The following is a 25,596-nucleotide window of genomic DNA, read 5'->3' on the forward strand; positions in this document are numbered from 1 at the left end:
GCCAGTGTTCACAGTTAGCTGTGCTTTGCTCATTTGACAACTCACACAATCGATAGTCCAAGACCCCTATGATGTAGATGCTGAAAGAAGTAGCAGGATGACTTCTGAAGTGCAGGGCTCTCCACTCCGATGCAGATGAATGCTGCAAAACTGATCACAGTTCTTCACAGTTCAAAGGGATAATGAGCCGAAACAACTTGCAAAAGGAACCTAAGACCTTTTCAAGGCTGATTGTGATATTCTTCAATGGCCAAGTCAGTTACCTGGTCTCAACCAAACGGAGCATGAATTTCACTTACAAAATATTTTCACTTACAAAAAAAATACAAAACTGAAGTCAGAGAAACCCACAGAAAAGCAGCAAATGAAGGTGGCTGCAGTAAAAGCAAACACATTTGGTGACGTTCAAGAATTCTAGAGTTCAGGTAGTCATTGACTGCAAATGATTTAGATCCAACTATTTAACTTAATCCTTATAGTTTAGAAAAAGCTACAAGAGACCTTTCCAACTTGTGTAAATCTACAGTTCTCTTTCTTAGATCTTCACTCTGTTCTTATACCATTGTTCTGAGTACTGATCTGTCCATTGAGAAACTACCAGTTATCATAAATCATGATCACAGACGAGAATTGTATGTATGTATATATTTGATTTATATATATATTTATATATGAACCCTATGTATTCTTTTAGACTTTTAGACCCTGTATCGATTACAGAAAATAGTTTCCATCACATTTAACAAAATCTCCAAAGCTTGTGACTTTGTAGTGACTTTCCCTAATGAGTATGGCATTAGACGGGCTAACCTGCTACTAAGTACAACAGCAAAGCATTCCCACCATATCCACAGTGCAAAAGCCAGGATTTAAAAATTTGCCTGGCACTACAAAATCAGTCAAATTGTGGGACAAGGGATAAAAATGCAGTGCATTCATTCCCACATAAAAAGGACACCTGGTCACCCAAGCTGTGACACTTGTGAAGCATCAGAGTTAAATACCAAGTATAAGTCAGTTGAATGTTTTCCCAGTATTAAAGAAGCAAATAAATAATAATTATTAGTAAAATGAGTACAAGACTTCAGTTTGTTACCCAGCTTGGCATTTTAGATAATTAAAAGTAAATGATGTTTTTTCACGCAAACAGAGTGCTGACTCAGTGCTCCTCTCAGGTTGATAGCTGCTTTGATGCTTCTCTCTGATGCTCTCAGCACTTTGTAGGCTCTCCCTGATTTATAAAAAGCCCAAACTTTAAGATGAAGGGGAAAAGTAATGATTAAAATCCAAAATACTCATGAGTATTTCCTCAGGGAAGCTTTTCTTCTTCATGGAAGAAGTGCGACTTTTCAGTGCAAAAATAAACAACAATAAACAGTAAAGCTAACAATCAAACTTAGCAAGGAATTCCAAAATGAAGTGCTGAGCGCTAAATTTATTTGACAAAAGATACTTAATACGATCGAAGGCGGTATCTACGGACACTGCCCCCAGGAACAAACGCATATCCGCTCTGTTTGGTCATTTTGGCGGACTTTAGAGTTTTCACTTTTCCAACAGTCCTCGAACGCAGCATATGCCCTGACTGGTTTTCAGCATGGAAAGAAAAGGTAACGTAGCTAACTGAAGCAAAATGCTTTTTATACGGATTCTTGTAGGAGATACGCTTTTCTTTTCGACATTTATCAGGCCAGTTGTCTGCTGAAACGATAGTAACAACTAATGTTATAACAAGAAACGTTAAGAACTGACAGAAAGTATAAGTGGACCATGCGCTCTGCTCTCTCTGTGTATGTGTTAACAGTATGCTAGCTATAGCCGTCATAGTAGATTAGATGGTGGACAAAGTATGCGGAAAGTGTCGATCCGAATTAGAGTATAAATGATACACACAATCCCAAAAACTTTAAATAAAATTTACCAGGGGTCCACATGATAATGGAGAAAGGGGAAATATCACATTCACTGTGAAAAGCACCAAGTTGGCTATTAGCAGCTAACTTAAAATGCCTCTTTTATGTGAGGCAACACACCCCTGAGGCCGGTTTTCTGTCTATTTACGTACGCGGAGTAACCTGCTAGCCTCATTTGTTGCTAATATAAGTTTGAACTACGAGTTACACCAGCACTCCCTGGAATAAAAAGTCACGAAAACGGCTTTTGACATGGTGTCGTGTTATAAAGATACAGCTGCTATATTTGGAGCTGTGCTTTATGTTGTACCACTTTCCTCTCTGCTCTTTAGTACTAGCGATGCAAGCAAGGAAGAAGAGGACAAAGCCCCGGAAACCTGGCAAAAAGTAAGTGAAGATGGACCTTTCTCTTGTTTTTACACCACAAGTTAATTTATATTATTATAAAGACACAAAGCAGATGGTTCAGTCCTGAACACTGCTCGGCTGCTTTCTATCATTTGGCTCTTATTCGATCATTTGCAACGCAGACTGATAGTTGCAGCATCACATTGTAACGCTTTATAATTGAAGATAATTTTAAGTTAGTTCATAATTATAGAGAAAGGGCTTTGATATTTGAGGGTTTTTGAGTCAATTTTAAACATATTGATGCTTCAGATAGTTTGAGTGCATGGTTTGTCACAATTCGTGACAGTTTTATAAACTTTATCACCGTGGTTAAAGTGCATTATTTGACCTTTATAACATTAAGGGCAGAGGAGAATAGATTTTAAACAGCAACCTAATGAAGGCACAAAAAGGCAAATATATGTGTGTATGGAGTGTATAACATTTGCAAGCTATAGATGTTTACAGACAGTTGTGTATTCAGCTGTATATGTATGCATATGCACGTGTTATGTGTATACAAAACAAAACAGAACACACAAAATGTATTTGCATATATTTAACTAAAAATACCACTTGGAATACAGATGCTACTTTAAGACATATGTTAAACAATAAAAGCTACTTCTGGCTGCTCTCTTATTTACAAGGGGTCGTGACAGCGGATAGCGCCGCAGTTTGATCTGGCAGATTTTTTCATACAGTGGATACATGGCTGGATTCCTGGATTCCATATGTACATGTTACTTCTGCACGTGTATACATAGTAAGGCTTTGATTATAATGGATTATGGACAGTTAGAGTACCGTTGGTCGAGTAGTCATTTCTGTTATAGTTCGTTGAAGTCCGCTGCTGGGACGCACGTGTAGTTGGTGCATTGCAATGTAAATTTTCCATAGTCGAGTCTCCACAGTCACAAAAAACAGGCAGGCACGAACCCTTGTCCTCACTGTCTGATGACAGAATCACTTGGAGGACCCTAGTGGACTCATTATCCAGTAGGGCTGCCACGATTAGTCGACTAGTCACGATTACGTCGACTATCAAAATCGTCGACGACTAATTTAATAGTCGACGCGTCGTTTGAAGCTTTGTAAGATCCCAAAAGACGCAGGAATTAGTAGGATTTAAGAGTGTAATAACGGACTGAAACAGAAGATGGCAGCACTGCATGTACAAGGATGCCAGCTGCCGTTAAACCCCGAAGAAGAAGAAGCAGCTGTGTCCCAGAATTCATAGCGCGGCCCAGCTCAGTTTCCAACAATGGCGGCAGCTAGTTAGTTTTAATGTTACTCTTATTATTCTTTCTGGGTCACAAAATAAACGTTTAACATATTTTCAGGCGAGAATGTAGCTGTGTAAACCTCAAATATCTGCTCAGTTTATCAAGACACCACATATTTTCAAAAGCGCTCCGACGTTTTCGGAGACGTCTGTTACCCACTAGCTCGATAGCTAGCCGGGGGCAAGGCTCACTAGAGCCGTGAGAACACCGGACTCCCGGCAGATCGTTTTCAAACCCACTGCCGTCTTTCGCTACTCAGGTTAAATATATATATAAGTCACTTAGATAACTTAAAATGTTATTGTTTGGCTTTTTTTAGTATTTTATTTGTTCCTGAGTAAATCGGTTTGGCTGAGATTAAAGTTATAGTTCTTACACAGCTGAATAAATGTCAAGCAGACAGCTGATTATCAGAAGTGTGAGATGCTGTAAAATTTACTCCGGTGTCCTGTTATATTTTAGATAGCAGGGAGTTGATTAAACTTCACCGAAACAATCTGCAGATTTCATTAAAATTTAATAAACTATCATCTTGTCTTTATTTTTAGTTAGCACAGACCTTAAACACTTAAAGCTTTAAGCTAATGATAGTTATATAAGAGCAGATGCTGCTGGTGCAATAAGCTGTACATTTTACGTCCAATGGATGATGATCTGATTAGTCGACTAATCGCAAAAATAATCGGTGACTAGTCGACTATCAAAATAATCGTTTGTGGCAGCCCTATTATCCAGCTTAATGTCCCCACACCATCACAGGTGCTTTTTTGAAATCTGTGCAGATCACAGGTTGAATGGTCCCTTTGTTCTTTAATCTGGAGGATGCATGGTTTCCACAGTCATTAAAATTTGCTACAACCCTTGAAAACTTTTTGCACATGAAACAATGATGCACTGCATGTATATTCAGCATAGACAGTGTAAAAGATGGAAGTAGCATCCGGTTGAAGAAAAATGAAGTCAGTGTGGAAAAGCCTTCAACCGACATTCTAGCAAAGAGTGATAGCAGAGGGAAGATGTTCCTCTGCCAGGAGATCTAGAAACACTTTCCCGACACTCAGTTGCCCATTTCACGTCCTACTGAATAAAACATTAGGTCAGTTTTGTAAATTTGGGTTATTCTAAATGCCAAAAAAGGAGGCTAACAACTTGGTTAATGATTGACAAGTGCTTAACCAATGAGCTTTTGGTTTCACCATCAGATCCACCACTCACTCGTTTCAAAGCACAGAGACAGTGAAAGCGTTCGTCTTGAAGCTTCTACACGGGACTTCAGAAACCAGTGTGTCATCATGGTGGCTACGTCCATCTTTTATACAGTGTAAGGTGTTCAGAAGAAAGTGCTTACTTGCTCACTTACCAACACACAAGTAGAAACCATTCAAGGATGGATCAAATCTTCTTTTTCCACTTTTTTCCTCTTACTCTGTCTCCCTTTTGCACTATCTGGCTCTTTTTGTCTCATCTCTCTCTCTCTCTCTCTCTCTCACTCTCTCTCTCTCGCCCTTACTCCCATCGTGGTCCTTCCCTCCCGCTCTCTTGTGTCAGTCGCTCTGTTGGGGCTGCTGTGCTGAAAGGACACAGCAGCTAGTGTACAGTTAAAGAGCCAGCGGAGAGCACATGGACCTGGTCTCAGGTCACAAAAGTCTTAATCTAGCTTTAAAAAGACCTTTGCCAGCGCTTATTTTAGTTCATCATAGACTTGTGTAACAAAGCTTTAGGCTAGTGTCTTCTTAGTCATGTGGCTTCTGGACTGGATTTTCTCCATCAATTCAGCTGTAGTGAAGCTTGCCAGCGGTCTAACATGCAAGTGAGTAGCACTGCAGTTCTCTTGTGGGAAGCGAGTCAGACTTGGAGCATGCATGTTCTGGTTCTTTAATCTGCCACGATGGGAGTCAGAGTAGTGTTTTAGTGTGTGTGTATGAGTTTGTGTTGCTAGTTTAGACAGAGCTTGGCTGACATACTGATGTTCTGATCCCATTTTTTCCCCTTTATTTTTGTTTTAAATTAGGGAGCACGTTCAGGCTTTTGCCTTACTAAGCACCTCACTGCCTGTTCATGTGTTTCACTTAGTCCTTTTACAAGTGACTGAGAACAGGATTGGAAGATTTATGCTTGTCACACAGGACCTTATTTCTGCTTCCCTTAAAATTTTATTTCTTGTTTCAGTTGCAGACTTGTTTTCTTGTTTGTTTGCATCACGTTAGACAGGAAACATTTTTTTTTTCCCTGCAAATTTCTGTGCCTCAGATTTTAATTTTAGGACTGCGGTCCTCTCAGGCGACTGAACACGAATAGCCATTATTATATTTTCCAGCACCATTGCTCTCTGTTATATTTTGCTTTCATTGCTCTCTTTTCTCTTCCAGCCATTGCTGCAGTTCATTACATAACACATCAAATCTTTCATCATCTGCAGCTGACTACAGCTCTGTGTTGCTCTGTTTCTCTCTCTCTTGCTTTCTTTTTGTCCTCATGCTGTAGGTTAACCACTGTTCTTTCTTCCGTCTTGTCAGAAGCAGAATAAATACACATAAACACGAGTATTTTTTGGGGGGGTGTTTTTTTGTGTGTGTGTGTGTGTGTGTGTGTGTGTGTGTGTGTGTGTGTGTGTGTGTGTGTGTGTGTGTGTGTGTGTGTGTGTGTGTGTGTGTGTGTGTGTGTGTGTGTGTGTGTTGGGTGTCATGGGGAGGCGGGTCACATCAGGCCTCAAAAATGTCGGGGTTTCAGCTGTTTTTATGGAGGGATTTGTTTTTGTGAACCATGGAAATCTGCAGTGGTTTAAGTAGTGGTGTGCTGGCCTCTCCCTCCCTCTGTGTCTTTCTCAGGCTGCTTGGAAACCTGGTTTGTACAAAAAAACTCTGCGTGTAACATAAAACACTGTCTCTATTAAGACAAATTTCTGTAAAGTTAACCCACATAGCTCTGAATATCGGAAAGAACATATTATATAAAGTTGGTGCTTACACAGCAGGTAGATGTAAATCATTTCTGTGAGGAAGATTTGAAGACGTTAACAAGCATCCTTTGCTTCACTCGTATGCCTTCAGTAGGTGTTCGAGTGCTTAAGGCAAAATGCTGCACCACACACATTTAGACTTTGTTTGCACTGCACCCTGAGGCCTTCGGCACAGATACCTATTGCTGCTGTTTCATTTTGCTGCCGAGGCATTTTGCATTGATTTCATTTCGAAGGAGCAAGTAGGGAAGCTAAACTTCTTGGCCATACTCCATCCTCACAAGCTCCACTGCTTCTGTGTGCCCTTGTTTGTTTTGCTCTAACGATCTGATAGGGCTGGATGGGTGGAAAAAGTTTGGCTAGGAGAAAGCAGGAGATGCTAACACATTCTGTCAGATCAGATGTGTGCTCAGAAGTGACGGGCATGTAAAGTGATTGCAGTTTTTTATAGATTTTGTCTCTCTGACGGACAATAACGGAATAACACATTTACAGACTATTTATTGGGTCTTTGTGTACAAAAGAGTTAAACAGTCAGCTCAGGGTGACCAGTTTTGTTGAAGCTGTGGCTGTTCAAATTTTGGCATGTGGTTATGTTTGCTTTAATCCCTAAAAACAGGAGTGTAGATAAGAGTTTTGGTTCCAGAGGCTTTCTAGACCAAGTAGTTTAGACCTAATATATTTAAGCAGGCTTTGGCATGAACACGAAAGGTCTGCAGGGAGAACAACACAGGGAATGCACTGGCTGCAGCGTGATCTCAAGATAATCAGTTATTTCATGACCACAGTTTAGCTTTTTATTATTTATTTATTTTTTAGATATCAGCTATCCTGACAATTGCTTACCCCACCAAAAGGATTAACCATTGTGGCCTAGAGGGTTAAGTTATTAGATGGCAGTCAGTGGGTTCCTGAATTGGTTGTTGTTGTTGTTGGATAAAAACACTATCTGATTATTTTTCAATGTATAATAAAAACTGGCAGCAGTCACTGAAACACAGAAAACTGTTTTGAACTTCAAAGTGACTGCGCAAAGTTTATAGAGCTCTTTTTTTCACAGCTTCTCATTGTAATTGACCAGGTTGCATTCAAGTGTGTGCACACGATAACAAATCTGAAACTGCAGCAGAGAAATGAGATTCAGTTATCACACATTTCTCTATTGACACATATGCTTTTACTTCTACTAGATTTTCATGTGTGTTCTGGGGACGAGTACAAACCAAGTAACTCTCATATATAGAACGAAGGTGGATTTGCTGCATTGTCCAGATTTTGTATTATTCTGTAGTTGTATCTAATTTACTGTCTCAGATATCTTCAACAACACAAACATGGTACTCATAACTGTCTGCTTTTGTAGAGATAACTTTTATTTTGTACTTTTGTATAATTTTATCTTGCTAATTTAGATAATTGGCTGTAAAGCAACATTACTGAATTGTTTCGTTGACTCATAGTTTGTAACTACGATTGCAATGCACTGGAGACCTGTTAAATACTGTTGGGTTCTGAGGTATCCCAGAGCCCATACAGTGTACGTTATCTTTATTTTAAAAGGTTTTCTTTAGTAACTTCAGTACGTGTTACACGTTGTACAACATGTTGATCATTTATCCCTATGTGTATGTTAGAAGTTGGAAAGAAGTTGCTAAATCATTCATGTCCCTCAGGTTGCTTGTTGGTATTCATTTTCACTGTGAGCAAGTATATGTGTGGAGGGAGAAGAAGGTTCAGCAATCTCATTGTGCGCTGTTGGAAAATGTTAAATGGCCAATCACAAAAAAATGGCCCCAAGTCATGCAAAGCTATTCCAATACAGCTCCAGAAACTTGTGAAGTGCAGTAGCATTTCAAGTTGCGGATACCTAGCTGATTCCTTCCCCATTACATGAATCGTCCAACAGTTTGAAAGTCTGCCTTTCTATGAGTAAGGTCTGATGATTGCACAATAAACTGCAGCACTGATGTTTCCGTGCAAATATGAGTAAGTGAAGCATTGTTGAATAACAGGCAAGCGCGATGGTGATCGACAGACAGAGAGGGGGAATAGAGAACAGTGTTGTTTTGGTCAGATTGGTTTGTGTATGTGTGTGTGTGGGGGGTTGATGTCGTCCCTCACCTGCAATGCAGTGCTGGGCTGTATCATCCAATCATGTCCCAGCTGTCGGCGAAAGAGGGCTGGGCCAGAGGCTGACGACAGCCAAGGAGAGTTCTCGGTCAGACGGAGAGAAAGAGAGACGTGAATGTGTGAGAGAAAAAAGTGAGCGAGAGAGTCGGGGAGTGTGCAGTAGTACCCTGCGCTCCAGGACTCAGCCTCAGTGCTCAGCCTGCAGTTGAGCCTCTACATTTCTCCTCTCTTCGCTCGTATTCCCCATCACTGCTCTGATCCATCCTCTCTCCTCTTCTCTGCTCTCTTCTGTTATAATCACTGCTTTTCAGTTGTCAGCACTGATCGCTTTCTCCTCCTTCTCCTCCACTTGTACTTTTTTTAAACTCTCTCCATCCCTTTTCTGAACCTCTAATACCTCTTTCTTTTCCTCCTGTTGGATGGAGTAAGAGGCTTTTTCAACACCTACACCCTCTCTTCTCTGGGCCTCCTCCCTGCATCATCCCATGGGTATCCGTGCATCTTGCAGGTAAGAGTAGGATGAGTGTGTATGCGTTTGTTGACAGCTCCAGACGAGATATGACTCACGTCCAGGTGTTTCCAGTGCTGCAGAAGTCCTTGATGTATCCAGGTTTTTGTCGTGTGATCTGAGGTCATTGAACTGTCTCGGTCCAAGTGTCGTCGTACCGCAGTTAAAGGGGGGGGGGGACCAAACAAACTTAGATACGTGATCTGGAAAAGCATGATTGCCTGCTGTGTTTTGGCTTCAAATGTGTGAATGCTCTTGATCGGTTGGAGGTCGTGCTACATTTTTTTTTCTTCTCCTGGTTTACATGCAGGCATTGGTTTCTAACCTCCACATTTCTTTCCCCCTTTCTGTCCTAATGCTGTCAGCTATTTTTAGTTGTCTTTGGATTCAATGTCCAAAAAAACTTTGTGGCTGATTTAAAAACTGTCAGCATAAATATGTTGATGTAGTTCTCTTTATTGACATGTCATGGATCTACATATAAAAATCCCTTCATTGTGTTTAAACATTACAAAAGAAGCTTAGAAACTTGGAATCGGTTCTTTCTTTTCTTTTTTCTGTTTTTGTTCATTGTCGTTGTCACTTTAGCACTTTCCTCCATAAAGATGACATTTATTGACATCCCCTGTACCCTTATTCACTAGCTTTGACATGTCCAAATATAAAGATGTTGTTTCAGGACTATTAGAATAATATCCAGGTTTTTCCATGAGTAGCTGCATAGGCAGAGACCACCCTCACCTATTTTTGATACAAATCTGTTTTGCTTTTCATCATTTGTATATTAGGAATGAAAGGAGTTAGGCCTTTTGAATGGTTTCGCTCAATGACTGTGCTCTGTTTGCTCTGAGTAAGCAAGCAAATTTAGTTTTGTTTTGCCTTCATCAGACTGTTTGTGTTCATATTTCTTGCAGTAATGTGCACAAAGTCTGGAGGCAGGAACGCTTCTATTAGTCATAATAGAAATTCACCTTGTAGGAGTTGTCAGCTCTAAAAGTAGTGCGGTTTTGGTGTTTATTCACTTGAATACTGCAATCAAATCTAAGGGGACCCAAAAATTTTCAGGGGTGCATACAGTCCAATCAGAGGGCAGGAAAAAATGCGCGTATGCCCATTTCAGTGACACCTTTTCAGGAGGAATTCTCACCGCAGGCGGGTGAATGTGTAATGCAGACGCAGAACGAGTAATGATACAAAACCTTTTTGTCTTATTCTTTTTTCCTTTGAGGATACCTCCCACACACAGCAGCTAGACTGATATCAGCAGGCCTGTAGTGTTATTGTGATATTTAAAATATCACAGATCTGTTGTACTGTGTTGGCAGATATGCAAATAGAAAGTGCACTGGGTACATGTTTCACTGGCTGCATTTGTATCTTCTCCTCTCTTATACACCTGCATCATAAAGGCAGAAGTGGTCAGGTTCCAAGCAGAAAGCCTATTTTAATTTCACCTACTTGAACTCCAAGCTACTTTTTGTCACTGTAGAAAAGGACTTTGGTTAATTAGTTAATCTCTGCAGTTCTGACTTAAGCTCAACATTATAATTGCCTTCCTCCCCTAAGGAGCAGTAATAAACAGCTGAGTTGAACAAACAACTAAACGTGACACAGCTTTGCGGGCACATTTTGTTAAGATGCATCCACAGTGGTCATCCTGCTCTGACCTAAGCCAATGAACTGATTAGCTATGCACACTAATCCTAATTACTTTAAAATTGATTGCAACTGGAACACGATAAAGTACCGACCGAAGCAAATTTAGCATCTCCACACATTTTCTTTTTCAGAGGGTGCACAGTAATGTCAGCTGCTTATTACCCTGTCACTTCCTTTAATTAGCTGCAAATCTATGTGAACAACATGTTGTTATGCTTTAGCTCCAACATTGTACATTAGCTGGATAAATGAATCTGCTTAGACCTGAGATCATAAGAGATTTTATATGTGAGATTGGAACATCTATTCAAGGCTGGAAGTATTATAAAGAAAGAATCTGTCAGCTGTGAGGAAAAGCATCTGCCTGCACTGCATACAGAAAACATTTCTTGCTGGAAGCAGTGAGCTTTTATCTTACTTACCTCCACAGTGTACCGTCACCGGGGGGAAATAGGGTAGCCCATTATAAGCACTTTGGTTTTATTGATGCTCTTATTTCTGGAGGAATGGTTACTTAGATTTAGCTGATTATTTAATTTTAGATTTTGTTGAGGCTTGACTTTATATAACCATTTACATAGTCAGTAGTCAAACATTGTGCCGCTCTTGGAAAAGCAAGAGAATTGTTTTTGTTTTCAGCAGCTGAAGCTTAAAGAAACTGTGACATGCTGTTAAATCATTCTTCAGGGGCCTTTGTTTAACATGTTTGACTTCAAACATGTTTGTTTGACAAAATAAACACTGTGTCTCTTTCACTTTGAATTTTCCAGTATGAGCACCTGTAGACTTCATTTTTAATATGCAGTTAGTCATTTTTAGATAACCACTGCACATCTTGCTCAGTTAACCATCGTGAGCCTAAATCATATATTTAACTACATGGTATTTCTCTTTGGTGATATTATATATTAGTGCAGTACATCACTACATTGTTTTTGGTGATGCTCTACAACCTGACACTATGGATTCAAATTGTAGGTAATTACGTCAAAAGTATTGAAGTAGATTATTATTATAATTCATATTTAAATAAAGATAAAATCGCATTAGAAATGGTGACATTATGAAGACCCATAATGGTTGTTACCTTATTGGCCTGCAGTTTCTTGTTGCACACTTTGGTATAAATACACACACGTAGCTCAAAGCTTAGAAAGTTCATGATCTTGTAAATCTTGCGAGAATCCAGTTGCCATGCAAAGTAAGATGCTTCAGTCTCTGTGTGGTGTTTTTCAGGAAACACAAGTCACGCACCTCTTCTCTTTTTCTGCTTTACATCCTGTGTGTAGCTAAAAAACAAAATAGATTCTGGAGCTTAAGAGCTTACATCAGTTTCTCTCATTGATGCTGGCACTTGCTTTCATGCTGTTATTATTTTTTTCAAATGCTACTCCAGAAATGTGCTACAGTGGAGTTGAGTAAATTATGTCTAATATTACTTGAAAGGAGAAGGATGACAAACTGAATTAAGGGAAGCCTGTGGAAGATTAGATATTAAAATGGAGCCAAATAATAATAATAATAAATATATTAAATAACTGAAAATAACAGTAATATAATAAAGTAAAGCACGGGAATAATTTAAAGCATGTTTTTTTTGGGGGGGAAATATGTTTTTGTGGAAAAATACATGTTTTGCTCTTTTAATGTAATTTTTTCTAATTGTTAAAAAGGCTTTGGACTCTCAGGAGGTAAAATAAGAAAGAATTTATAAGTTGAAAATGCCCCTCTTCGCAGCAGCTCTGCTAACCAGGCCACTTGGCTTCTCTGATCCAATTTTGTACTGCATTGTTCTTGTCCTGACCGACGTCTCTGTACACCTACAGTGTGATGAAAAAACTGCTCAAAAACAAAATACTACTGCATTTAGATTTTTTAAAAACATTTTCACTTTGCGTTATTGTTTTTTGTTTTTTGTTTTTTTTTTTTTAAATGTGTATAACCTAATATTTAAATGAAGTCACTTTGACCCAAATTCCTCGAACTCTCAGGAGTGAGTAAATATCTGTGATGCGCTTGTCAGACCTCCTAGGGCGGGGAGAAATGGTTTTGGCATGTAAACGTATGTATAAAGTCACCACTTTAGAAAAAAGTGCCCCATGTTACTTTTAAAAATACACAATCCTATAAATAAATAAAGTATTTTCTTTGTAACTTGTAGATTTAATGATGATTTTGAATATCCATTTCCTTTTCCAACCATCTATTTCTTCTGTTTATCCAGTTCAGTGTTAAGAGGGTGCTGGAGACTACCCCGGCTATCATAGGCTAGAAGGTGGGGTACAGCCTGGAGAGGTCGCCAGTCTTTTAGAAGCCTAAGGCCTTCTTACCGTCAGTTTTTTTCCACCATTTTATTGATATTTCAGAGCAGAAGTTCAGAAGTTTACAGATTTTATTGGGGCGGATGTTGCAATAGTTTGAAAAGATGAGACTTTGTGGAAAAGCATTCGGCAATGTGCTAGCTTGTGGTTTTGAGTTTTTCTCTTCATATGTCAGCGCTGATGTTGCTATATTGTCTGAGTGGGGACACCTATTATTCAGGTGAATACTGCAGTGGCTGTCTCCACCTTAATACCGAGCATAAATAGAAGTGATTGCATGATCATCTTTGCGGCAGCCCATGAAGTGACCAATGCAAAGGGTATGCCTGCACCTTAATGCTGCGTTCCAGATACCTCGGAACTTGGATGTTGGATTTGGCGTGTACCAGGAAAAGCAAGGAAAAACAATTTTTTTTAATTCCAACTGGGAACTCGAATTTTAACTTCCAACTTATTCCGGGATGCACCATGACACATAGAGGGAGTTCCCAAAGTAGAACCTGCACAGGCACGGGGAGAACATTCACTTGCCACACAGAATAGTCGGCGGATACAAACCCAGGACCACGATCTGCTAACCACTGCAGCATTGTGTTGCCGGCTACTGGAAATTAAGGAGCTTAACGTGACATCATTTCACTTTAACTTATTCTTTCTCAAAATACACGCTAACTGTGGTTACTTGTTATTCAGTTGATAACAAGTAACCAAGTAGAGTCAGATGATTACTACCGATGTATAGTTGTTCTCAGAGGTTTACATCCACTCACCTTGGATATGAATTTCATGCTAATTTTAATGATTTCCTTTAATTGATTGGAATGATTGTACAGCATACATCTTTAATGATTTTAAAAAACAAGAATTGGGTGCACAAGTCTGAATTTGTTTTGAATCTTCTCTGATCCAGACAGGGTCAAAAGTATCCTGGCTTACATATATACATCAATATTAATACATTGAAGCTCAGACCCTTTCCATAATGGCTGTCATCACAGAAATATTACACTTGTACTTTTTAGTGGATTGAGAATTTATCCTGATCCTTGATATTGTTCATGAGTTTATTTTGGATAAAACCGTGCTGTAAACTCTTTGACATCCATCTTTGTGAGCCAGTCTGACATCATCTTTCACCAGCTTTTCAGCCGTCAATGTTTTTTCTTTCACACTTCCCTTTCTTCCTGTCATTTATGTTCCTGAATTTCACACTTTCCTGTCTGTTTTACCACCCCTGTCTCTCTGGTTCTCTTCTTCACCCAGACCAGAGCCTCATGGCCGTGGAGGCGGCTCTCAGCCAGGTCAGGCAGAGTCTCCGTTACCAGAGCAGGATGAAGAGATCTTGGGCTCTGATGACGATGAACAGGAGGACCCCAACGACTACTGCAGGGGTACGATCTCTCTTACTCTTTACAATGAAATGTGTGTTTGTGTGTGAGGGGTGTCATTTTTTTCTTTCTTTTCTTTTCTTTTTTTTTTTAAAATGCATGAAGGAACTCAACAAGCAGGCAAACTAAAGTGTCCCAAGAAAAAACTGGGTCTCAGCTAACACATCCTCAGAAATATCTTCAACACCTCTCTCAGACAGGCTGTCGTCTTCTCATGCTTCAAAGCCACCACTATACTGGAGCCAAAACAAAGTTCCAGTGTTGTCCAGTATAGATGTAAAGCTGGTGAACATGCCACCCAGGCTTTCTGTAACACTTAAAATGTTACATGTTTTAAACTCTGTAAACCTTTTTACTGATGATGATGATAATATATTATCAACACTTCACCTCAGGGAGGAGAAACAGGGGGACAAGGGAGGGCGGGAACAACTGAGTTGTAGGGGCTTTTCTACACGGTGCAATATTTGCAATATTTGTTTTTTGTTTTTTGTCTCTTTCTTATATTTGACTGTGCAATAATCACTGTGCAATATACTCACTCAAATGAGCAATCCTATTCATCCATATTGTATATTCTGTATCTATATATGTGTATATATGGTGTATTTATGCTTATATCCCTACTCCCATCCCCCTTAATGTATCTGTAACATGCAACTTCTTTCGGTGCTTTGCTACTGGAAACTGAATTTCCCGGAGGAACCCACCCGAGGGATTAATAAAGTTTCATCTAACCATCCCAGTCATATCATATCTGGATGCTCTCAGTCTTCATTCAACCTTCAACACCTGCAATTAGGACTTGCTTCTGTTATGCGTGTCTGTACCCACCAGTTTTGTGTCCTCACATCACTGACATTAACTGACCAAGAAGAAATGAACCAACTTGCTGGTCTTTGAATGCCCCCCCCCCCCCAAAAAAAAAAAAGAAAAAAAAAGCTCTTTGCATATTTGCATAGAAACAAACAGAAAACACCACCCCACTTTAGTTTAGTTTCACCCATTTCAGGCTAATTGCATGAACAGTAAAACCTTTAAGCGAAATCCTCCTGCAGGATATTCTGTATACATTGTTTGACAATGCATGTGCCTTTGGTCAGGTGGATATCACCATGTGAGGATTGGAGATCTGTTCAATGGGAGATACCATGTGATCCGTAAGCTTGGCTGGGGTCACTTCTCCACTGTGTGGCTGGCCTGGGATATCCAGTAAGTTTGCTTTCACAAAATATTATTAATTTTTCTGTGTTTAGAATTAATCACCTGACAACCTGATTTATTTATTAAAGAGATTTTACTTTTAGAGATCAATGCGCGTTTCTGTAATTCAGACACCAGTGTGGCTAACATTTGATCAGACTTATGTAAGTTGAGATGCTGAATTTCAGACAGAAATATTACCAGATAAATGGAAGGAAATATGCACTATAGCACTTCAGATTGAAGGTTGTATTTCGATTCGTTCAGAATTCCAGAAATGATGGCAAAAATCTGCCCAGGTTACCCGAATATTAGGGGTGCAACGATATTCGTATCGATATTGAACCGTTCGATACAGTGCTTTCGGTTCGGTACGCATATGTATCGAACAATACAACATTTGTAATTTATTTTATCAATTTTCCTTCTGACGATGCTGTCTGTGTTGAGCGCTCAGTGAATCTGTGTTCGACTACTCCGCCTAGGCTGCACTGTCGAGCGCAGATCCACTGAGCGCTCAACACAGACAGCATAGTCAGAAGGAAGAGCGCAGGGCAAGCTAGCGAGACAGAAGTTAAGCTCTCCTTGCAACAGGCAAATTGAACGTCATTCAGATCTGGCGTTTGGAATTATTTTGGTTTTCATGTGACGTATGACCCTGAAGGTAAGCGAGTCATGGACTAAAGTAAAACAGTATGTTGGATGTGCCATGCAATGCTCAATTACATTGGTGTGAACTAGTGTGTTAGCGCAGTTAGCTCGTTAACGTGTTGGCCGTCTAGCCCCATGCACGGAGTGATCGGCGGTAGCTCGTTAACGGAGATTTGCCGTGTTGTGGCGTTAAGGTCATTTCAACGAGATTAACCTGAAAGCACTAGTGGGAACACAACGAATATGACTGCACATTTACGCCGACATCATCCTAGTGCAAAGACAAGTGGAAGCAGACAAAAAAAAGCAAGCATGCTACTAACTTTAGCCGAGTCATTTAGACAGCTGTTAGCACATGATTCTCCTTATATGTTTAATATGCTGCTGAGAATATAGCCCAGAAGAAGCGGATAGTATAGCTTTTATTTTGGAAAGAGACATTTCTCTGTAATAAACTCTCTTTTCCAAAGAGCTAGCGATTTTTTCAGTCGGGCTACCAAAATCTATCTCTTCCCTGCCCGTCGGGCTATTGTACGAAAAATATATGTCAATGCTTTTGCATTCTTTCAGAAATGTAGCTGGGTAATTATGTCATTGGCATCGGTGAGCCACTGTCAATATGTGACATATTGAAATCGCGTTTGAATTTGCGCTTGTTTTTTTGCTTTCACTTTGCAATTGTGCGAACTGTGTATAGAGAGCGACAGCACTGATCTGTGAGTGATGATAATTTGCGCACCAATTCCTCTGACATCGTCTTATTAATTGTTAGCTTACTATGCAAACATGACAAGTGAAATCTCCCGCAGCTTAAACATGTGAGAGGTTGATCGCGCAGAGAATCGCTGAGCTTATGTGAGTGCGTGTGTAAAAGCATTTCAGTTCTGCTGAGCCAAATAAGACAGGTCAGGGTGAAGAAGTGACAGCCAAAGAAAAGCTTACCACAAAACGGAGAAGTTATGACAAATCAGACTATAAGGCAAAAAGAAAGTGCAGCTTTATGGTTTCATGGACAAAAGAATTTCTGTGGCTGCAATATGACGAGCTAAATAACCAGGGCTGCACATAAGTGGTCCGCAGGTGCGCATTCGCTGTCAAAATAAAAAACACGCACAAGGGTTAGGGTTAAATTTAAAAACTGTACTTTTGAGTTAAAATATATATTTATAATTTTAATAAATGACAAATTAAAAAGGCATGAACATTTTTTTGTATCGAAAAAATATCGAACCGTGACACCAAAGTATCGAACCGAACCGAACCGTGAATTTTGTGTATCGTTGCACCCCTACCGAATATATATTGGAAAAACATGGTACACGAATTGGGACTCATTTGCACTTACCCTGCTTCTGTCCAAGAAGCTATTTCACCAAAATCTTGCAAGAGAGTCAAAGGTTGCATTGATCCGGTTGATACCGCAGGGTCTGAGAGGTCAGCTGGTAAATATCTGTTACAATTACTATTGACAGCAGTAATAAATGCATTATGATTAGGTTGAAACATGATGCTCCTACATATCATACGTTGTTGGATATGGTCTGGGAGATCTCTTAAGGCTTCAGAAAGATTTATTCATCAGGAGTTGGAGACCTGTTTTTACAATATTTTAAACATCAAAGAGAGAATTTTAGAAATCTGTGTTTTAGATGGGGGCATGACATTTTATTTTATTTTATTTTATTTTAATTGTTTATTTTCTTTTTAAAAACTTATTATTATTGTTTAAAAAACGCGTTAGTGTCATACATCATTATATGAATGATGATGTACAAAATGTGTAAGAGTAATTTTACTAGTAGACAGAATAGGTATAAGATGGTGATAGAATTCTAGCACAGCCCCAGTCTTTTTAAGCAAATGCAGCATACACTGAACTGTATAATGTGTTTTACTCACTGATTTTGTCCATGTAATTTCCAGGGAAAAGCGCTTCGTGGCCATGAAGGTTGTAAAAAGTGCTGAACATTACACTGAGACTGCTCTGGATGAAATCAAGCTGCTGAAATCAGTAAGGCACAGCACTTTACTTCACACAGACTCATAATGTAGATATCCCACAGCTCACATCACCGATTGTATCTCTTTTTTTATTTCTCCAGGTGAGAAACACAGATCCCAGTGACCCTTACAGAGAGAAAGTAGTGCAGCTGCTAGATGACTTCAAAATTTCTGGCATGAATGGAACTCGTATCCTATATTTTTACTCTGTCACAAATGAAACATTATCCTTTAAGTGGTGCAAACTAACCAGTTTTCTGACTCTATCAGCTGATGCCTGATCATTCTGTTAAGGAAGGCATTAGTGGCTTGACAGCAGCTTAATTGCTAACTGCCCTTGTCCCTCCTGCTGTTGTTGTCTCAGTTTGATGGCATGGGCATAATGATTACATTCATTTCCAGGCCAATTAACTACAGTAGTGATGAACGTCCAAGGGTAAGACCACACCACCTCAGGCTGGATGTGAATTTAGCTCATCTGTGTTGTTGTGCTTCAGTGCAGACATGCTGACAAGATGCATTTAGACTGACAGTCATTGGAAAGTCAGGATATCGCAGTTTAATTACACTCCATATTTACATTTGTTGTTCAGACATTCATTTGAACTTTGTCTTTTCAGTGTGACAGTGTTTGATATAGTGAAGCTCATGCTATCTCCATCTGTCTTAGAGCTCTGTGCTGTATCCTGTCTAGACATCCTTTAAATTAGTAGTGAAGCAGTAGATGGAGATTGTGTTTGTGATGTGAAGAAAACATGGGATTGTGTGTGTGTGTGTTCGTGTGCACTAGTTGATATAGAAAAACTCTAATTTGCAAACACTATTTCAGTCCTTGACTTCCATTTCTCCAGATGTGTGTATGGTCTTTGAAGTACTTGGGTACCACCTGCTTAAGTGGATTATTAAGTCAAATTATCAAGGGCTGCCTTCGCCCTGTGTTAAAAGCATCATACGACAGGTACTGAACAGCAAAACACAGACAGGTTCTAGTGGGAGAAAAGTGTTTGTCTTTCAGTGAAGAAGATGGTTATATCAAAACTATCTGCCATCATGAATGATGCACTTTAATTGATATTATGGGAGACGTTCACCTTTAACCCTGAATCTGACTTTTCTGAACTACAGGTTCTGCAGGGTTTAGACTATCTCCACACCAAGTGTAAGATCATACACACAGACATCAAACCGGAGAACATTCTGCTCACTGTGAATGAGCCCTACATCAAGAAGATGGCTGCTGAAGCTACTCAGTGGCAGAAGACTGGCACCGCACCTCCCTCGGGTTCTGCAGGTCGCAACCTTTCTCATTCAGATCTTTGTGGTTTGATTGACTTGCTGCGTACAACTAGGAGATTTGCTGTTTAGGTTTGTCACCAGGTGCTGTGACTTGAGGTGTTTCAGATGTATTTATGTGGCGGTGAGCCATAATCTTCCAAATAATGCCATTAGAGAACTGTCACTGCAAGTAGTTTATTTTAAGATTGTGTGAAGAAGCACAAACAAGAAGTTCAGAATAAAATGTTTTTCCAACCCTATGATATAATCCAGTGTATGCCATGTACGTATTCAGAGACTAGAGTGTTTGTGGATGTTTTTAATAAAAGTGGAGAGCTTAGCTGTGTGCTGCTATGAGTCACCGCTGGATTGGTTATGGAAATTACCAGCTTGCTTAGAGGAGTGTGACTCTCACTGAGCAGGGTGCCACTGCAGACAGTCTATTAGTACAGCACTGGTATGAATCAGCTCAGCCACTCGAACAGAATACTAATAATAGAGGGACTGAGGATGTGCCACATGTCATTCAGCAACATAAATCTCTTTTTTTTTCCCTCTTTCCTGCAGTGAGTACAGCCCCAACTTCCAAACCAGTAAGTTATCTTTTTGTGTTAAGCAGATCTTGTGCAGGACTTTGTACAAATTTACATTTGAATGAATTCAAAATGCAAACTATCCTTTTTCTCCCTCTCCCAGACAGCCAAAATGTCAAAGAACAAAAAGAAGAAGATGAAGAAGAAGCAAAAAAAGCAGGCCGAGATGCAGGAAAAGAGGATACATGAGATGGAGGGAGGAGCATTACCCGACACCCGAGAAGAGGAGGATGACGAGGAGACTACGGAGAACACTGAAGATACGTCCTCAGCCACTCTTTCTACGTCTGCCACGCAGCAGGACATCACTAACCATACTAACGCAGGTAAATGAGAGGATAGACCCTGGTCAGGGTCATGAAGGGCAGCCGATAAGTTTTAGTTTTATTTGCAGATTGAATTCATGTTTGATCGCACAAGATATATTTTTCTTTACAAAATAAATTATTCTCTTTTTGCTCCAGACTTGACTCCCGAAGAGCAGTCTGCTCATACGTCAGGGCTAAATGAACAGAGGGAGGTTACGGCCGATGACGAGAACAGAATGGAGGTCAACTGCAACGGCCACGCCGCCACACCGGAGAATGAGACCAGTCTAGAGGTTCGAGGGACCGAGCAATGTACAGAGGAACAGGAGGATCAACAGGATGCAAAGCAACCAGAAAGCAATAAAGAGGCCGACAATGCATTTTGTGACAAAGAAGAGCGGCCATCCTGTAACGGAAACTCTGATACCGAGCAGCAACGTCCCCCTGCTTCACTCAGTCCAGACTCTGTCACTGTAGAGCTAAAAGAGGGAGACAAGATAGAGGAGCAGATGGACACTCTAAAGGAGACCAAAAGAGAAAATGAGGACGAGAACAGCCAGGATGGTTAGTTTGGGGGGGGGGGGGGGGTATTAATGTGTATTAATTAAGAAACTGATATCTAAAATACAGTGTTTACAGCAGCTGAGACCAGAGGAATCATGTCTTTTAGTTGTCAGATATGTATACGTCCATTTAGAATATTCTTCAAATTAGGGTGAAAGTTCACTTAATGATGAACTGATGAACTGGTGGTCAGACATCATTATCACATCTTTAAACACGATTTCTGACTTTAATGATGGGTTCAAATAAAGTGGCGACATCTTTTCTAAAAGGAGACGTCTGGACAGAGTACAACTTAACTGGTTGGCAGAGACATACCTCATGTTTATAAGGCGGTAATACTCTTGGATATGCAAAGCCTCTTGATCAATGCATTGCTCGTGAAATTGGTACAGTATTTTGCATGGCTACTACCACACTGCAGTATTAAGGATGGTAACCGATAAGAAGACTGGGAGAATGATTTGGAGTACACCAAATCACTTTTACCAGTGTGGCGCAATGAATATGGGTTGTAAGGTTTGTTTTTGTTTTTCTGTAGTGCGCATTGCTAATGCCCTCCAATAATTAATTATCTTGACAATATCCTGCAAAGAATTGCTCTGCAGACACACCAGCTTCACTTTCTTCTCCTCTCTTTAACAGGAGCAACAGGAAGCATGTTAGTAAACCCCCTGGACCCTCTCAATGCTGACAAATTGCAGGTTAAGATTGCTGACCTCGGCAATGCCTGCTGGGTGGTGAGTATAATATTCAATAAAACTTTTTCTGTAAAAAACGTTTAAGCAGAACTTGAAACATTCACTGTGTCTTTTTACTGTAAATCTTCCAAGTTCATGTTTTTCATTTTGTGACCCAGTCTTCACTTTTCTGTTTTTATAGCACAAACATTTCACAGATGACATCCAGACACGGCAGTACCGCTCTCTTGAGGTGTTGATAGGAGCCGGCTATAGCACACCAGCAGACATCTGGAGCACAGCCTGCATGGTAAAACAGACTCACACACAGTACACCTGTATGCAAATGAACTGATCCCACAAACCCCCACTGAAAAGCAAACTTAACATAACTTATGTTATGCAGAAGCTTTCAGTGTGACGAGGAACATATGTGTCAAAACCCCTGGTTGAAGGAAAAGAGAACATGGAAAAGAGGAATATAGAGACACCATGGACAACAAACCGGACAAAACACAAACTGTCCAAGAGAGCAGGCAACAGGTTTTGATATAAATTAATGGAGAGTGGAGAAGATCTTAGGTCATTGTGAGAAGTCTCCAAGCAACCTTAACCTGAAGCAGCAGATCTAAAAAGATGGTCTAAGATTCCCTAATTCAGCCCTAATTATAAACTTTATCAAAAAGAAAAAATTAGACTTAACCTTGCAAGAAAGAGGCATCTTATCTCCTGAATCCAAACTGAGAGGGCTGATAGCTGAAGACACTGCTTCCCATTCTACTTCTGAAAACTAGGAACTGAAAGAAATCCTCTCCTCAGAGATCAAAGTGCTGTATGGCAATATTGTCTCATTATTAGGTTTATGATGGAGCTTTGTCATTCAGGATTTTGTATTTTAGGAGAAGGATTTTAAATTGTAGTTTGGGTTTAGAAGGGAGCCAGTGGGAGAGTATGATCTCTCTTTTTTTTTTGTATTCGAGTTCTTATGTACTTCTTTCCTCAGGCCTTTGAGCTGGCTACTGGAGATTACCTGTTTGAACCCCACTCTGGAGAAGACTACTCCAGAGATGAAGGTTGGTGTGGTCCAAACATCCATATATCTAAGTTTAACTAGAGAGCAGTTCCAGCAAAGACGAGCTTCCTCCTACACCTCGTTTCGACATATTGTGACTTATGTCTTATACTGAAGAAACAATAGTGAAGTCCATCTGCTTTTGTGTTTTGCCGCCTCACTGTAGATCACATAGCGCTGGTCATCGAGCTGCTAGGCAAAGTCCCTCGGAAGCTGATCTTGGCAGGCAAATACTCAAAGGAGTTTTTCACCAAGAAAGGTAAACATGGCCGCCTGCTACCACCCCTGCAGCAGCTACATCCAGTTCAACCTTAATATACTCTCAGGTATTTGGTGCAGAATTTCTATTTTAGGCCCAACACCTGATGGCTCAAGGGAACAGCCATCTGCTCGGTTTGAACTAGCAAATTATAATCAGTGCAGCTATTTCAAGTTTATAGAGGTGGTGCGGTGGATTTATCCCCACAAAGTCTACAGAGAAAGTGCAGCATGAGCAGCAGTAAGAGATCCCACTGCGTGTTTACTCAAGAGATACTCAGGCTTGTTATAGAATCACTAAGAGTACAATACCAGGATAATTATAGTTATGAATATGAAATGGAGATAAATAGATTTGAAGCCTATGAATTCACTTCAGATGGTTCCTACATGCTCTGTGACATGTGATCCCACATAGTCATGTTCAGTTACATGGGTGGTGAATAGATTCAAGATTCATTTAAATGTCATTATTCAACACATGCTTGTATAATAAACTTTAAGATGTAGCCCGTTACATTAGAAATCAAATATTAAAAAAATGTATTTTAGTCTTTATGTTAATAAATGGAACATGATTTTTGTGGTGACGCGAGGAGGATCAGTTCAGTAGTCTCACAGCCTGAAGGAAGAAACTGCAGCAAAGTCGCAGTGGATATTTCTGCATTGCTATGGGCTCTGCAGACACTTCATGACATCAGGATCAGTGATGCTCTGTCGATTGGTGCTGGTGATGTTCTGGGTGGTTTTAATCACCCGCCTGCAGAGCCTTCTGCTGGTGGGTGTGCATAATTTATACTGGGTTGCGATTCCTTCAGACAAGATGTTGTCTGTTGCTCTTCTGTGCAAACAAGAGCTTTAGACGGGAATGTATCCTTGTTGAAGTTTGTTAAGTAGTATACTTTGTGAGCTGTCTTTATGCTGTGGTTGTGTGTGTGAGTGGTTTCCAGGTAACTGAACCTGTTCACCTGCTTCACTTTGCTCATGTAAACAGGGACGTGTTTGTCTAGTTGTTGGCTAAAATGTGGAGGTGTATTGTTGTGATTGACGACTGCGAAAAGTGATTGTTTGTGTCGATGAAGCAGCAGATTGAATTTTAAATGTGTTTTCCTCCCAGGTGATCTCCGGCACATCACCAAGTTGAAGCCTTGGGGTCTGTTTGATGTCCTGGTAGAAAAGTATGAGTGGTCCAAAGAGGAGGCCCACTCTTTCAGCAGCTTCCTGCTTCCCATGCTGGACCTGGTGCCTGAAAGAAGAGCCACCGCAGCCCAGTGCCTCTCCCACCCATGGCTCTCATCCTAGAGGATGCCTGCACACACAGCTGCATATTGTGAAAAGGATAAGATGGGTTTGAAGGGCTTAAGCTTGAAAACGTACAGTAAGCAAATACTTCCATTTCTGTGAGAGCCTGTGATTCCATCGTGCCTGTAGCCTGTTGTCACGGCTCTCACTCTCATTCATCGGGAAGCATTGAGACGATAGACAGACTGCTGCTGAATCTCTGTTCTGTTAGGGAAGGAGAATAAAACGGGCTCAAAGTACTCTCTCAGTATTTATGACTTTTTGTTACTGGCTGAATAGAACTTATTGATCTTATTTTCCCTTTTTTGCCAGCTCCAGATTTTTCTCTTCTGCTCATTATTCTCTGTATTTTAGACACAAGAGATCATCAGGTTTAAAAGGACATTTTTCTACAAACGCAGAAAGGTACAGGATGCTAACAGAGTTGTAACAGTCACCATCAGAGCCACTTTCGATTATCATATAGGTCACTTAGAAGTCAAATTTGTCTGTTTGCTCGTCATCATGTTAGGTGTACCAGCTTTTAAGCCTTTAAAGAGAGTGCAGAGAGCTCAAAAGTGATAACTACATATTGCTTACTGGAATGAAGAGCAGCTAGTAGCTTTCAAAGCACCGTTATCAGAGAACTGTACATTTGTATACAGGTGCAGGTCATACATCGGGAGTTCAGAATCACACTGATAGCCAAACTGTTGTGTCGGTTTCTTGTGTAAGTAAAGATTTTTAGCTTCAGCATTAGTTTATGTTGACTTAAGAGAAGTACTTGACACATTATAATGTGAAGAAAAAAAATCAGAGCCCTTCTCTTTTTCATGCATGAGTTGGCCAAATGCTCTTTTACACCCGGGTTGCTTTTTTTTACCCGATAAGTTTAATTCCCACATTCACAGTCAAATCCAGCGATAGGTGGATTCACATCAAGTGTACAGTACAGTGTACCAAAGAGTCGGACTTTGATTTCTCCTTTTTTTTGAGCTTGAAGCTGGAACAGAGTGAGGGCACAGTCAGTTCTTTTACACGTTCTTTCTTTTTTTTTTATCTTTAAAGGTGTGTATTCAGGTGTATAAGAAGGTGCTGGATGTGAAAATCATAGATTGTACTTAAAGTTATTGTAATATTCCTTTCAGTCCTATCA

At 40.1% G+C, this 25,596-nt stretch overlaps 1 protein-coding gene across 1 annotated transcript; it reads left to right on the plus strand.

Annotated features, from left to right (window-relative positions):
* The first annotated feature begins 1,506 nt into the window (after positions 1–1,506).
* srpk1b (SRSF protein kinase 1b) lies at positions 1,507–25,374 on the plus strand. The gene is made up of 16 exons (XM_085406189.1): positions 1,507–1,610; positions 2,246–2,300; positions 14,430–14,557; positions 15,658–15,766; positions 18,332–18,419; positions 18,511–18,598; positions 19,261–19,367; positions 19,535–19,700; positions 20,252–20,277; positions 20,381–20,603; positions 20,742–21,149; positions 21,795–21,889; positions 22,032–22,139; positions 22,833–22,902; positions 23,068–23,160; positions 24,277–25,374. Exons 1-16 carry the CDS (start codon positions 1,598–1,600, stop codon positions 24,459–24,461), a joined length of 1,962 nt encoding a protein of 653 aa, XP_085262315.1. The 5' UTR covers positions 1,507–1,597; the 3' UTR covers positions 24,462–25,374.
* The last annotated feature ends 222 nt before the right edge of the window (positions 25,375–25,596 follow it).

Source organism: Rhamphochromis longiceps, linkage group LG5, assembly GCF_057381845.1.
Source record: "Rhamphochromis longiceps isolate RC_006_pf linkage group LG5, R_longiceps_female_GT1.1, whole genome shotgun sequence".
Taxonomy (NCBI): domain Eukaryota; kingdom Metazoa; phylum Chordata; class Actinopteri; order Cichliformes; family Cichlidae; genus Rhamphochromis; species Rhamphochromis longiceps.

Coding starts and splice junctions, on each gene's coding strand:
- srpk1b (XM_085406189.1), top strand. Junction 14,558..15,657: donor CCCCAACGACTACTGCAGGG/GTACGATCTCTC, acceptor GCCTTTGGTCAG/GTGGATATCACCATGTGAGG. Junction 21,150..21,794: donor GGACGAGAACAGCCAGGATG/GTTAGTTTGGGG, acceptor TCTCTTTAACAG/GAGCAACAGGAAGCATGTTA.